Source organism: Octodon degus, unplaced genomic scaffold, assembly GCF_000260255.1.
Source record: "Octodon degus isolate 3935 unplaced genomic scaffold, OctDeg1.0 scaffold00129, whole genome shotgun sequence".
In the NCBI taxonomy this organism is placed as follows: Eukaryota; Metazoa; Chordata; class Mammalia; order Rodentia; family Octodontidae; genus Octodon; species Octodon degus.
In genome coordinates, this window is record NW_004524705.1 from 3,242,070 (window position 1) to 3,257,927 (window position 15,858).

Below are 15,858 nucleotides of genomic sequence, written 5' to 3' on the forward strand. Positions count from 1 at the left end.
GCCTGAGCTGATTCTGCAGGGAACAAAGTGGAGTAGGGGTAGAAGCACCTCTCCCACACACTCACCGGGTCTGGACTAGGACTGGATCTGGGGGTTCTCATAACGCAACTGAAATTCCTACTCTTGGATGGGGTGTGTGTGGGGAGTATTACGGAGTGATAGGGGATGTCCCAAGAGGGTAAAAATGGGTGTCACCCACGCTGCACCTGGGCTGGGACAAGTAGGTCCTGCTCTCGCAGGTTAGCCAGAAGCTCTCCCATACACTCACTGGGCCTGGGCTAGGTACTGGGTCTTGAGTGATATTTTCACAGTCATGCTTATTAATGATTTAGAATTAGTCTTTTCTTTTTGTTCTCTCCTCTCTCTCTCTCTCTCTCTCTCTCTCTCTCTCTTTCCTTTCTCTGCTATGTAAGAATACTGTAGGGAGAAGGACTTGGGTTTATTTTTGCATTTGTATTTTATAAATGATTCATTCAATATCAAATTGTGGGTAAATTCTTCATTCATTTGACATTTTGAAATATACAAGTGATAATTTTTTTTCTTTTTTCAAATTGTCTTTATTTGTGAAACCTGTCAATTTTGATAATAAGAGAATACAGAGTAATTATGGACTTGTTTTGATAATAATGTATTCTATTGCCTAAAAATAAAATAAAAGCTTATTTTTATTTTATAGCAACTCAAGAAAATAATTTTCTGTGGATGATTTTTGTCTTTAACATTTGTGTTTATATTCATAGAACTTCCAAGATAGATGCTCACATTTTCTTTTATTTTTTTTACAGAAATAATTCTTCCTTATTTAAATGTGCTTGTTAAAGGATACATTTTCATTATTATGAAAAATTATAAGTGCTTTTGGCAATTTTATACTAACTTAGGAGAAATTTCAAAACAAGGTGTGACAAATAATGTGACGTGACTTAAGCTGAATAGATCTCGTAATGTAGTTTGAAGTATTTTTGCTTAGACATTTTTCAGGTTGCTTAATACAGGTTGCTTAATATCTGAGTCTAATGCCAACATTTGTCCTCACTGAAATAAAGGAAAAATTATGTGATTTTTCTTCCTTTGTTAAGTGACAAGAAGAGACATGGTAAAGTGTTAAACAGACATGATCTTCCTGGGTATTAGTTTTGAAAATGCAAATATGAGTTTATATATAATTTCTTTGTGACTTCATCAATAATTTTTATTCCTTTTAAATTCTCTGAAATATGCTTGGGATATCATGTAAATGCCTGTTGTTTTTCCTTACATTTTTAGGCAAATATAAATAAATGCCTCCTAACACCTAGGAAGCATCAGTATCAACCTTTTGGCAGGATTTCTATAATGGTAAATGATCTTCCATCCATATTTCTCTATCTGAATGTTTAAAGCAAGTTAGCAAAGGGCCGGTGAGATAGTTCAGCGGACTAAGTCCCTGTGCAGGCAAGTGCAGGGACTGAGGTCTGACCCCTGGCATCACCCGCCCTCCTGGCCTCACCCTGGGCGTGCTGAGCCAGCATTCCTGGGGATGCTGCAAACAGGAGGATCCCTGTGAGTCTGAGCTGTGTAGTGAGACCCTGCACAAAATATATAAACAAAAAGTAAGTTAGCAAGCCTAATTTGTGTAAAAAAGCTTTCTTTCTAGAGTTACACATCTAAGTGATACTGAAATAATTTCTCAAACTGCACTTAGATTACAAAGATTGAATATTTATTTTAGTGATATAATTTTATTCATAAATTTCATAACTAAGTTTCCTCTTAGAATTCAACTACCGTGATTTTTTTCTTTATTTTATTTTGAAGAGTAAAAACAAGCAAAAATAAAAAAGAGAGAAACAGGCTAATATATAACAATGCATATGTTATAGATTTTCAAAACAGGAATAGCTAATTAACAATGGTTGTTATATTATCTATTTTTATCATCAAATCTGTTGCTCAGATTAACCAATACAGTTATGCAAGATTGGAAAAATAATTGAATATTGGCTCTTGCTTTCAAGAAATCTTATTTTTTTTCCTTTTTTGTTTTAATTAATTTTAAAGATATTATAATAATTGATAATTAGAAAAGGTACACATTTAGAAGACCAGGATGAGAGGTATTCAACTATGTGTTTTGTAATACACATTGCTATACTCAGAGTGGTTGCTCAGATCACAGATAACATCATACAGAGTTACTCAAGGTGAAAGTTCTAAATATTAGCTGCTATTTAAAAAAAAACTGATGGAAATTATGAGTACAATCATCTTAGCCATCCTGTATAAACACTTGCATGTTTTTCCCTCTATCCTTTTTTTAAAAAATCTTTTCTCTCATTTTTGTTTCATCCTTAAGTTCAATTTCTTTCTCCTTTACTATATCTATTATACTTTCTAGGTTTTATTTATTCTTTCATGTTCTTATACTAGAGAGGTAATACAATATTTACACATGTGGGTCTGATTTATTTCACTTGTGAGTATAGCCTCTAGTTGCATCCATTTACCTGCAGACCTCACGTTTTTCTTTATGCTTGAGTAATACTCCATTGTGTAAAAATGCCACATCTTTTTTATCCATTCCTCAGGTGATGGGAATTTTGGTTGTTTCAAAGATTCGGCTATGACAAATTGTGCTTCTATAAACATGGTGTACATATATCACTATGATATGATGTTTTCAGTTCTTTGAGGAAAATACCTAGAAGGGGAATAGCTGAGTTGATGTATTTTCCAACCTAGTTTTTTTAAGAGTCTCCACACTGATTTCCATAGTGGTTGTACCAGTTTGCATTCCCACCAGTAGTTCGGAAGGGTTCATTTTTCCTCACAGCCTCTCTAGCTTTGTTATTAGTTGATGTCTTTATGTTAGCCATTGTTTCTGGGGTGAGATGATACCTCAGTGTTGTTTTAATTTACATTTCTTGAATGGCCAGTGCTGTGGAACATTGTTTCATGTATTTATTTGCCTCTTATATTTTTTTCCTGTGAAAAGTGCATTCCTCTCACATGCCCATTTTAGGATTGAGACTTTAAATTTTGGGGGCTCAATTTTTATTAGTTCTTTATATTATTTATTTATTTATTTTATGTAATTTAGATAGAAGTCCTTTGTCTGAGTGATGGATAGTTATAATTTTTTTCCCAATTTGTGGTTGTGTTTTCAGTCTGTTGGTGATTTCTTTTGACATACAAAAATTTCTCAATGAGGTGAGATCCCAGTTGTTGATTCTTTGCAGTATTTCTCATGTAGTTTGGTTTTTGCTCATAAACTGTCTGCCTACTCCTATGTCTTCAAGATTTTTACCTACTTTCTCTTCCAGGAGATTTAGTGTTTTTATTTTAATGTTTAGATCTTTAATCCATGTTGTCTTTAGTTTAGTACATGGTGATAGGCCCAGGTCTAGTTTTAGTTTTTGACATGTGGAGAGACAGTTTTTCCAGCACCATTTGTTAAAAGGGTTATCTTTTCTATTTCATTTATGAGTTTGAGGAGTATAGAGATTAAATCTTCTCTAAATTTCTTGTAGAATTCAGCAGTGAACCATCAATGCCTTTTCTTTGGTAGTAAGTTTTTTTTTTTAAATTACCTTTTCAATTTCAGTGTCTAATATTGGGTCATTCAGAATTTTTATATCTTCTTGATTCAGTTTTGGCAATTTATATCTATCTAGAAATCTGTCCATTTCTTCTGTGTCTTTGATCCTGTGAGAGTAAAGATTTTCAAAATAGCTGTTGATGATCTGAATTTCCACAGGATCTGTAGTAATTTCTCTCTTTTCATTCCTTATTGCTTGAATTTGAGTTATTTCCTCTTTTTGAGGAGGTTGGCTAGGGGCTTATCAATTTTATTTAATCTTTCAAAGAACCAGCTTTTGGATTCATTAATTGTTTCTATTGTTTTCTTTTTTCAGTTGCATTAATTTCTGCTCTGATCTTCATAATTTTTTCTCATGTTTGGACTTTGAGCTTGGTTTGCTCTTCTTTTTTATTTTTATTTTTTGCAGTACCAGGGATTGAACTCAGGACCCTGCGCTTGCCAGGCAAGTGCTTATTCTACTGAGCTATCTCCCCGGCCCTGCTCTTCTTTTTTAGAAGCTTGAGGTGCAGCACTATGGTATTTAGGTGTTCTCACTCTGTTTTCCTAATATGTGAATTCACTGCTATAAATTTCCCTCTGAGAATTTCTTTCATTGCATCTCAATGAAAAAGATTTGGCTATGAGTAAGTTGTATTTGAGTTTTCATTGGATTGTAGATATTGTTTAATTTCTTCTGTAACTTTTGTTTGGGGAGAAGGGTGTTATTTAATTTCCACACATTTATGGGGGTTTTGTGGGGTATTTTGTCATAATTTCCAGCCTAATTGCACTGTGATCAGATAATATGCATGGGATAATTTTGGTCTTTTTACATATACTTAAATGTCCATGATTGATGGACTAGTATGTGGTCTATTTTAGAAAATGTACCATGTGTAGCTGAAAAAAATGTTTTTGGGTGGAACACTGTGCATATGTCTACTAAATTCATTTGTTCAAAGTTGTTCTTTTTTTTTTTTTTTTTTTTTTTTTTTTTGTGGTACTGGGGATTGAACTCAGGATTCTGCGCTTGCCAGACAAGTGTTTATTCTATTGAGCTATCTCCTAGGCAATAAAATAAAATAAAATAAAATAAAGGTTTGGTTCAGTTCTATTACCTCTTTGCTATTTGTTTGTCGTTTGGCCTATCTTTTTAAAATAAGGGAATGTTGAGTTATCTCGTTAAGATTATGATATTGGTTATTAGATTTTTCTTTTTTAATTTTTGCATTTGGTACAGGGGGCATGCGAGCATGGTATGTGGTGCTGAGGATCAAACCCAGTCCCTGCACTTGTCTAAGCAGGCACTTAGTCCTCTGAGCTATCTCCCCAGTGCTGGTCACTAGATTTTTCATGTCTTTTAAAATTTACCTTATGTAGTTAGGTGCACCCATATTTGGTGCATACATATTTATGACTCTTATCTCTTCCTCTTGAATTTTTCCCCTAATCAGTGTATGTTGATATTTTTTATCTCCTATGATCATTTTGTGTTTCAACCACTAGATTATGATATCCCTTGACTTGTCTTTCTTGCCTGGAATTGCTTTTGCAATTCTAGATCTGTTCTGGTTCTAAATGAATTTTATGAATGTTTACTCTAGATCTGTGGTGTATGTTGATGGTACTTTGATTGGCCTGCGTTAAATCTGCACAGCAGTTTTGGGAGAAGGACTATTTTTCACTATGTTGGTTCTTCTTATCCAGGAGCAAAGAATATCTTTCTACTTTCTGAAGGTCCCTTCAGTCTCCTTTTTTAGGATCCTGTAATTTTCACTGTACAAACATTTTACATCCTCTATTACATTAATTCCTATTTCACTATTTGGAGTTATAATGAAGGGCGTGCTCTCCTATTTCTTTCTCTACAAGTCTGCTACTTGTGTAGAGGAATGCTATTGACTTTAGTGTCCACTGTGTATCCAGCTATACTACTGAATTTGGATATCAAATCTACAAGTATTTTGGTGGAGTTTTGGGGGTCTTCTATGTAGAATATCCTGTCATTTGCAATAGTAATAATTTAATTTCTTCTTTTCCTGTCTTGAGTCCTTTTATTATTTTTTTTCTATTGTCTAATTGGCTGTTTCAAGAATTGGATTGGATCATAGTGGTGATAGTGGAGTTCCTTGTCTTGTATCTGATTTTAGAATGCAAGCTTTCAGTTACTGGTCATTTAATATAATACTAGCTGCTTATTTTTGCTAAATTGGTGACTTTTTTTTTTTTTTTTTCGGAACCGGGTGCTTATTTTTATATTACAAAGCTACTGTGATAAAATCAGCATGGTACTGACAAAAACCACAGCAAACCTGTGGGTCAGTGGGACAGAATAAAAGATGCAGTCACATCCCCAGGTGTACTCGTCCACCTGATCTTCACCAAGGAGCCCAACATCCTCACTGGAAGACAGACAGCAGCTTTAAAGTAAATGGTGCTGAACAAGCTGGCTCTTCACATGCCCAAGAATGAAACTGGATCCATGTCTGTCACCATGCACTAAATTCAAAATGGGGATCAAAAATCAAAATATTAAAATAGAAGCATTAAATTTACTGGAAGGAAAAATAGGCAGAGATTTCAAAGATATAGATGTAGGCAGAGATTACAAAAAACCCCCAAAAAACCCAAACAGAATGGGAAAAAATTATGTCAGTGTTCCCTCAGACAAAGGACTTATATCTAGGATATATAAAGAATTGAAAAAAAATCAGACCCCCACATTCAGAGACCCAATCCACGAATGGAAATCTGAGATGAATACACACTTCTCAAAGACATATGAATGGCAAATAAATACATGAAAAAATGTTTAACATCATTGGTCATTCTGGAAATGCAAATTTAAGCAACACTGGGATTCTACCTCACCCCAGAAAGATAGCTGTCATTAAAAAAAAAAAAAATCAACTGATGACAAATACTGGGGGAAAAGGATTCTCTGTTCATGTGAATGTGGATGTAGGCTGCTGCAACCACTGTGGAAATCAGTGTGGAGAGTCTTTAAAAAAACTAGGATTAGAGGTCTCATTCAACCCAGATATTCCCCTTCTGGGTAGCTTCTCAGAAGAATTAAAAAGATCATAGCACATTGATGTATGTGCACCTGTGTTTATAGCTGTATCTTTTGGGTAACTAAATCTTGCAAATCTGAGATATCCTTAAATAGAGGAATGAATAAAAACTTTTTTATGTAATAGAGTACTACTCTGCTTTAAAGAAAGATAAACTGGAAACCTTCATAGGTAAATGGATGCAACTCAAGACTATACTCAAAAGTGAAACAAATCAGACCCACATGAGTAAATATCCTGTTGTTTCAGTAGTGTGAGAAACTGAGTAAGAAGGTGGAAACCAGAGTGTGCAATAGATAGGCTAGAACTGGGAAGAAACCATTAAAAAGAAAAGACAAACTGTGATGCGGAAAGGAGAAAGGAAGAAAGGGAAAAGGAAGCAAACAGTATGTTTACACAAAACAGTTAAGATGGTTATGTAGCTCACTTCTATTAGTTTCATGAAAAGAATGCTTTGTGCGTATATTGTTTAGACAAGATACCATGCCTCTGTCTTGTACTGTGATTAACTATTGTGAAAACAACAATACTCAATGCAAACATTATTGCAACTGTCATACTAAACAGTTCTGAAAATCAGTTTCATGGTTTGTTTGTCTTTTTTCTCTAAAATAAAAAGAACTCAAAACTTACAGTATTATGGAGAAATTTCATTTATTAAGAAGATCCCTAGCCTCTTGTGCTAGTCCCGTCCCCAGGGCACGCTGAGACGCAGCTGAGACTAGGCATGGTGGCGCGCTGGGAGGCTGAATACAGGAGGATCACTACGAGTCCGATCTATGTAGTGAGACCCTGTAGACCCTGTCCTAAAATACAAAAAAAGAAAAAGAAGAAAATCAATATTTTTATGTAAGAGAATTTCTTCTATACATAAAGTTCTCAACACTAAAGCTTTGTGTCTTCCTTTAAATTTTTATTTTTTTCTATACTGTTACATAAAACCAAATAAATAAAACTTCTCACACTGCCCATATTAAAAAAATTCAACCACTGTTAAGTACTTCTCAATCTGTAACATTTTAAGTAAAACTTTTATTTATTTTTTATTTATTTTGTGTGTGTGTGTGTGTGTGTGTGTGTGTGTGTGTGTAGTTAGCTCAGCCCACGGGGGGGCGGGGCTGGCTGGCATGTCGTGCTGGGGGATTGAACTGCGGTCCCTGTGCTTTGTTAAGCTTGTTCTAAGAAGGTGCTTTAGACCACTGAGCCATCTCACCAGTCCAAGTAAAACTTTTAAAAGTGATATATTTTGTAGATACTCACAGTGCATCCATGACATAAAGGAAATTAGTGACCTCAGAGGCAAAAGCCAAAGCTCCCCAAACACAAACGACGGACTCTTGGCTTTATTCATATACTACGTAGTGCATTAAAATCTTTTCAAACATATAAACCGGTTCTGAACCGATCCCGTCTCTTGCTATGTGCCTAGGCAGATTGCCTTCTATATCAGAAGGTAGGATAGCACCAGGGGCAGCAGCACGTCGACTCTACCCTGCAGTACTTAGGAGGCCGCTCTGAGCCTCAGCTTGCTCCTCCACGCAGGGGCGAGGGTGATGCGCAGATGCGCTTGCGCGTGCGCTCCGCTGCACTGGCATACTTCACCAGACCTGGCAACCACAGGATAATAGTTTTTCATTTGTTCTAATAATTGTAATTTTAATGTTAAAGATAATTATAATTGTTATTACCATTGTTTGCATTTCACTGTTCTTATCAGCCGAATGAGCAGCGCATATATCACCTTCCTCCCATGAACACTGTATTTTACTATTTTATTTGAACATGTCCCTGAGTAGAGAAATCGCCATACTTTTAAGTCTTACTGTTAGGTGAAAGCAATCAAGTTTGATGCTTAACATCATCATTGCCAATTTACAGTAATTAGTTTTCATCTTTGAATAAAAGAGCAATTGCTGTGTGGTGTTCGTAGGTTTGTTACTTTTCCGAAATTGTCTTTCTGTTAACTACTATCAGAATTTTGATATTTCTTCAGTAATTCCAGTTCACTATTGATAGTTACTGAGTCACAGGGATAATCACATGGCTGTATCCTTTTTCTCCTCATATCCAATTCCTTTTCTTATTCTGAGCAGAGTGACTTAAATCAGACTTTAGTTGACAGATGGTATAGTATGCCTGATATTTATGTTGCCTTTTTTTTTCTACTAGGAAGTGTAAAGATTTGTAAAACTTGTAAAGATTAAAAAGATTATTTTTAGGTTATTTGTTGATTTATGTGAGAAACTTAAAGTAGGAAGTAGCTCAGGATTTTTTTGTCCACTGCATTAATATGTGACAAATGCACTGATTTGAATCTTGTACTTTTCCCCCCTCTAACTGAATTGTGTATGTTTAACAGACCAGACTGCTCAACTTGATACTATCCTGCAAGCAATCCTGTTTTCCTTCCATTTCAGTTTAGGCTTGGTTCCTTCGACTTACAGAAAGCTGAGAACCCAGCTGAGGTCATTAGAGAACTTCTTTGTTACTGTTTGGACAGCATCGCAGAAAACAAAGCCCAAAGTGAGCAACTACAGAGAGAAAATGAAAGACTCCTGAGAGACTGGAATGATGTTGAGAGCCGGTGCGTACCTGTGTGCTCACGGGGCGAGAGCCCCAGCGCGCTCTGTACCGTGTGGGCCCAAGGCAGTGATTTCTATGTGTGTCATACCCGCAGGCTGTTACTATTCGTACCTTTCTTTTTTTAAAGTTTTTTTGTGTGTGTGTGTGTGTGTGGGTGTGCAGGGTCTCACTATGGAGCTCAGACTAATAGTGATCCTCCTGATTTCTGCTTCCCTGGTGCTGGGATTAGTTACAGGCATGGGCCACCATGCCCAGACTCCATCGCTGGCTCACGTGCCCCAGGATGGGCCAGGGTGGCATGCAGTGCCGGGGATCAAACCCTGGCCCCTGTGCTTACTTAAGCAAGCACTTAGTCTAATGAGTTATATCACTGGCCCTTCTTTTTAAAAATGTATTTGGTACATGGCCTCAGTACACAGCTCGGGACTCATGATAATCCTCCTGTTTTCAGCCTCCCCAGCATAGGGATTACAGGCGTGTGCCACCATGCCCAGTTTTGGTGGCCAGCTCACTGCGCCCAGGTGCTGGGGATCAGACCCTAGTCCATGTGCTTGCTTAAGCAGGCACTGGGTCCGCTGAGCTATCTCACTGGGCCTTATACCTTTCTTGATATTGTTAGACCAAGTGACTATTGGACATGATAAGAGTATATTAGCAATTTTGGATCACTTAGTATTTTGGTAGCACTAACAGGTTTATGAACAGTAAGAAACTATTCTTAAGGATCTAAACCCATTATTGTAATATTAATAAAAAATAAAGTGGTAAGGTTTGGCCCATAAATGATGTGCACAGTGGTAGGTACTTAGCATATATGCTGCCCATGAAACACTGATTTCTATTTTGGAATCGAAGAATGGCAACTGTATCAGTTGATATTTACTTTAGCTTTAAGAAGAGATTTTCCTGATTGATTGTTAGTTCATACTGTAAGCACTTGTAAAAGATAAAATAATTGTGGCCACTGAATAAAACTATTTTCCTGGCTTTTGCCTCTCATTTTTAAGTGATGAAGAAAAACAGTGCTCCATAGCTTCTCCAAAATGAACTTTCTCAGTCCATTCTCACAGTTGGCTTAGTGTATAATTTGCATTGTTTTATTATGGAAAAGATAGTTGAAGGAAATAAAAAAATACATTGAGAACTTATATCCCAACAGAGACCATGTGATATGCTCATGTCTGTGTGTGTGTGGAATGCTTGATAAATTTATGTGGCATGTGTAATGACGACTACAACCGGTCGACTTCCCTGTTCATCGGTTTGCTCTCACACATAAGAACATATATCTTATTTAAAGTCTTTGTGTGGTGGGCGTTGTGACTGCTCTCAATATAGGACACTAATAAGGTAACTGGTGAGACAAAGCAAAGGGCTTTCTAGCAGTTCATGTGTGTGTCACAATGGGAGGAAGGGATTATTTTTCTGTACATTCAGTAATATTCAGTAATAGTGCAAACCATGTAAAATTCACTTACTAATATTTCGCTATATTTAGTTTTCATTTATTTTTTGAAGGAAGCATTTATATTGTCTGTTAGCTCTAAATTAACCTTATCCCCAATTATGTGTAGCAATATGTAAATGATACCAGAACGAGCCCCCTTCAAAGTCTGTATATTATGACGCCATGTAGAAATGAAATTTTTCCCTTTATCTTTTGTGATGCGAATTTGGATGAAATGTGTGTGCTACAAAGCATTTTTCAGGTTTATATCTATAGTTTGGGTGTGCTTTTCTATTTTATATATGAAATGAATCAAATTAAAAGAGATGCACTGTGGTCATGATAAGCCATCATATTTTTATATTTAAAACTCAAAAGTATGTGGGTACAAGGAGATCTGACCCATGAATTTCCCACAGAAATGCAGACTGGGTACTCCGTACTTGAGCAAATTGCTTTCAAATGTCTGCCAGAGGTTGAAAGAGCTATTGTCTCATCAGTATTCAGCACCGCTGCCCTGGAATTGAAGGACAGGCCGAGAGACAGTCGCACCCTGTGCTGTGAAGCAGCATCTGTGTGGGGCGCATGAATTATGTGGAGCACAGATGTTTGATTTGCTCTTTCTGAACTGCCCAGAAAACGCTTTTGTCTCACTGTGGCTTGGGATTTCCTGTGAGGTCCAAGCACAGCATGTCCCCTGTCGCTTACCTTACTGTGCTGCTGCAGCCGTCTTTGGTGCTGGCTCAGATGCTTCTGTGTGTGACATTGAGGTGAAGCTGCAGGAGGAGCAGAGTCCACTCCAGCATGCCAGGATTTTGCTTGTTCGATTAGTGCTTTTATGCATTCCCAAATGTGCTTTGCTGTCCTCAGCGAATGGAGAGTGGCCACATTAAGGAGTTGTGAATGTGTCTTTGTCTTGTCTTGGCCAAACGGGACTCTCCTTAGGTCCCCTCCCCAGGGTCTTACTGTCCTGGAAAATGAGCAAAGTATGTGCAGCTCCAGTTTCTATAGAGCAGTAGTATTGGCAAAGTGTTTAGAGCAGTCGTGGCGAATCATTTAGAGACCGAGTGCCTGAACTGCAACCCAAATGCAAAATGCCACACTGCGATTAGACCTGAGTGCTTGGCTGCTGGTGTGATGCTGGGATGCCCTGGCTAGTGTGCCAACAGAGGGGACTCTGTGTGCCCACTGTGGAACGCATGCATAGACTTGCCACTGCTGTTCTAGAGAATTTAGAAGTAGGATGTGTGTGTACTGAATTGGGTAACTGGGGACATAGAAGCCTGAGGAGTGTTAGGTACGGAGCCGTGGTGTGAAGCCCAACCCCAGGCTTGTTTTCCAGGTGGACTGCTTTTCTATGGGTGTCTCGCTGTGATCAGCCACTTCTTGCCAAAAGTATTTCATGAAGTTCCACGAACTATATGTGAAGGCAAGGTGGTGTGGCAGAGGGAAGGAAGGACACAAGGGTAGGATTCCCTGAGAGCTACAGCTCTGGCATATATTTGATGCCAAATGCTCTATAATACTAATAAAGATTATTCACGAATGCATGCACTCATTAACACTGAAATGTTCACAATCTATTAAAGCTCAGAATGTGCATTACCAAAAATGTGATTGTTACCCCATTGTTTACAAAAAAAGAGAGCATCTAGCAGGAGAAGCTGAAGTAAAATACTGTATGTAGTATATTTCCAGAGTTGTGGACATTTTTTTCCTTTACGTTCTGTGACCTTTTTTTGCATGTATTTTGGTATTTGAATGTGGATTACTGTTTTGATCACAGCCAACTAGAAAGACATTTCCATTTGGAATGATATAAACATGGCTTGAATGAGGATGAGAAATTATAGGTATAGTAAATAGTGGGCTCTGATGTGTAGAGCTTCACGTGTATATTTGCTATTAGTTGTAATTAGTTGCTGTTTAGTAATTGTGGTTTTGCTCCATTTTGCACAAGTGACAGTACTGGATTAATACTGTGCAATTTTAAACAAAGCAAGAGACATTAGAGAACTCGTATACGAATAGCCAGGTTATTAGCTATATTTATTTCACTGGGTTTTCCTACTTAATTTCAAATAACAGCTCTCAAGTTGCATGTTGCTGAATAGGTCTTTTGTTTGCTCTCAGACATCAATTTAGAAATTCTCTGGCTTTATTCTGAGTTATAGTTATTAGACCCATAATTGGAGGCAGTTTTCAGTGCATTGAGTTGACACTCATGGAATCATTAGAAGACCTTGAAAAGCTCTTTCACTTTGTCTTTCGGCTTTCTAGATGGAATCATATTATCTCCAGATGAATTCAGTTTGATTTTTTAAAGAACCCAAGAGATAGCGTCATGTTTCCTTATAGCCCTTCACAGTGTCATAGAGCAGCCGCAGCCAGAAAGCCCCCCTTCCATCTTTTGGTAATCAGAATCCTTCATGGCATAGTTGAAGGCCATTTCCTCTTGTTCTGTCATCAGAAAGGATGAGGAACAGCTGTTCACCATCTTGTCCGTGGCTTAAAGCCTTATTAAATCTTCACCACTGCTTGCTTGTCCAGTTCTTTCTGACATCCTTTGGCTTCTCAATTCTGCCCAGATTTTCTTCTGCTGTACGACCCTGACCTAGATATGAATTTGGCTAGGAGGGATTATTAATATCATGATTACTATACTGTTTTTTGTAACACATGTTCACATTTATGAATCTTTTATTTTCAGCTTTCATTTAACGTGTCATTTTATTTGGGATTTTATTTCTGCATGATATTCCTGTGTCTTCACTCTATTTTCTTACTGATTTTGAAGTGTTTCTTGATGGTTTTGTCACCCTGAAATATTTTATTAATATCAATTACTTTTCTCTACTTATTTTTTTCACTTAATTTTTCTAGTTTTCTCTACTTTTAGAAGTCGTTATTTTTGGCTGAGGTTCTTGGTACCTCACTGCTAAGGTTACTGAATGAACCATTACAGTAGTGAGTGAGGAAAGCGTGAAGTGTCACCAGGCCTTTCCTGCTTGGTATCATTTATGGCTTTATCCAGTTTGAGTCTCCTCATGGAGATGCTGTGGTCTGCTCTAGGTGTATGTGGGCTTCCTCTTGGTGTCACTAGACATAGCCCTGAGTGCTCTGTCTCCCCAAGTGCAGGTTCTCACCTAATAATTCCTCCCCAAACCTTGAGGCACAGGGTTTGCAGGAAGGCAAGTTAGCACCTAATGTTACAGAAAAGACTGGCACTAGACAAGGTGGGGCAGATTCTGTGCGTGTCCCAGTGACTGGATATTGAATATGTGCCATTCTCGAAATCTGTTGAGAGTGTGATGGTAAATTCATGTTCTGTGACTATTTATACTTTTATTTTATCTTAGCCAGCTGCCACCAACTTTTCTGGGAAGGTTTGTCCAGTTTGGTGATTATAAGTTTGATTGCAAAAAGACTTTAAAGATTTGCTGAAACCAGCCACACTTAACTCACATGATATTTAATTTGCTCTTTTACTTTTCTTACCTGTCACAGAAATGATGGTATCTTTGATGATATAGTTCTGACACTGGTAATTAGGTTAACAAAATATTTTATGTGAATTATATGAGATTTTATTTTGATATTTTAAGTGTTAATATATTGTAAAATGCTAACTTTAACAGTTTTAAGGATGAGCTTGATATTTGATATGTATATATAATCTTTTAATCGAGAATTTTTGAAATGATTTATATGGAAATTAAATATGGATTTAATTATAAATTACTAATTAGTTGCCATTTCTAAAAAGTTATTTAAGATGGCATAATATACAAGATTTTTATTGTATATTTTATGTGTGTATGTTCTATTCACACATTAAAATCTGTACCATGTTAGAAAATAGTGCACAAAGATGAAAGCATGCTTACGTAATGCTTTGTATCTGACCATAGATGCGGTTACCTTTCCCTGCTCAAAATGAGCGCCAGCCTTAGCAGCGCTGCTTCATTTTTGGATCTATTTTTTCCCAAATTTTCTGATGTAGTCTTTTTTTCAGAGAACACTGCTTGATGAAAGAAATACTGTTATGTTGACAATTTTTCTAGCAAAATTTTAGAAAAGCCAATGGAGATGAAATTTATTGCTAAACTGATGAGTAGTATGAAGTGGATAGAAAACACAGCCAGTCATGTGGGGTGTGATGATGTTTCGGGCATCAGCAGGTGCAGTGCACAGCGGCGAGAGGGTCCCTGCAGCCCAGCGATGCAGCTCTCCGAGCGTGGAGAGGCGCTGCATTCATAGCACACCGGTGGTGTGTTTACACATGTGTGACTTGCTCCCAGTGTAAGCAAACCTACTATGTGGCCAGTTGCTTAAATATAGCACAATCCTGTATGGCAAGCACATAGTATTTGATAACAATGATAAACAAGTGAGCTGCTAGCTTATTTACTCCACTGTACTTTTTATTATTTAAAGTATCCTTTTCCTGCTTGCTTAATCAAAAAGGTTCCATAGATCAGTATTCTGTGAGACACCAGCAGTGTGCTCATGTGCCTCAAGTTTAGTGTGGTGGTGAACCTTTTAAACACTCAATGAAAAGAAACAGCCAGCTACGGCACATGCGCCATAGGTTAGCCACCAATAACTATTCCCACTAGATTTGTGTACATATACTCCATGTGGTGGTTGTACAAAACCCAAATTACCAAATGATGTATTTCTCAAAAGACGTTCTCAGTTAATCAAAGACATGGGACTGTGTTTCGAATTACTGGCTTCCATTTCCATGTAAGATATCCCTGTCAATATTCCCACTCAGCTGTGTCCCTTCAGAGGAAGGCCAGGAACAGCCAAGTGCCTGGCTGTGATGGCGTGACCCTTAACAGCCATTCCCCATGGCCTACCAGTCACTGGTGGCCAAGAAGCTGTGCAGATCCAAGAGCGAGCAAGCTAAGGCATGAGTGTGGCTGCACTCCCTCCCCGGCTGTATCTCCGGCCATAGCGATGTGCCCAGCAGTGAAGTATCAGATCACAGCGTAAGTGGGCAGTAGCTTGCATGTGGTAGGTCCAAGAGTGGCAGACATCAGCTTCTAGAGGTAGCCCCAGCCGCTGGCGTCTGTGGGTGTTCACAGAATGGGGCAAGCCCACCGGGTCCCCGTGGACACGGTGTCTGTGGGTGTTCACAGAATGGGGCAAGCCCACCGGGTCCCCGTGGACACGGTGTCTGTGGG

At 37.8% G+C, this 15,858-nt stretch overlaps 1 protein-coding gene across 1 annotated transcript in view; it reads left to right on the forward strand.

The window, feature by feature from the left end:
• Positions 1 to 15,858, forward strand: part of Xrcc4 (X-ray repair cross complementing 4) — a 271,168-nt gene that overhangs the window by 130,352 nt on the left and 124,958 nt on the right. Inside the window, exon 4 of the mRNA XM_023700978.1 lies at positions 9,054 to 9,220. Coding sequence (XP_023556746.1) covers positions 9,054 to 9,220 — 167 coding nt within the window. The remainder of the gene's footprint in view (positions 1 to 9,053; positions 9,221 to 15,858) is intronic.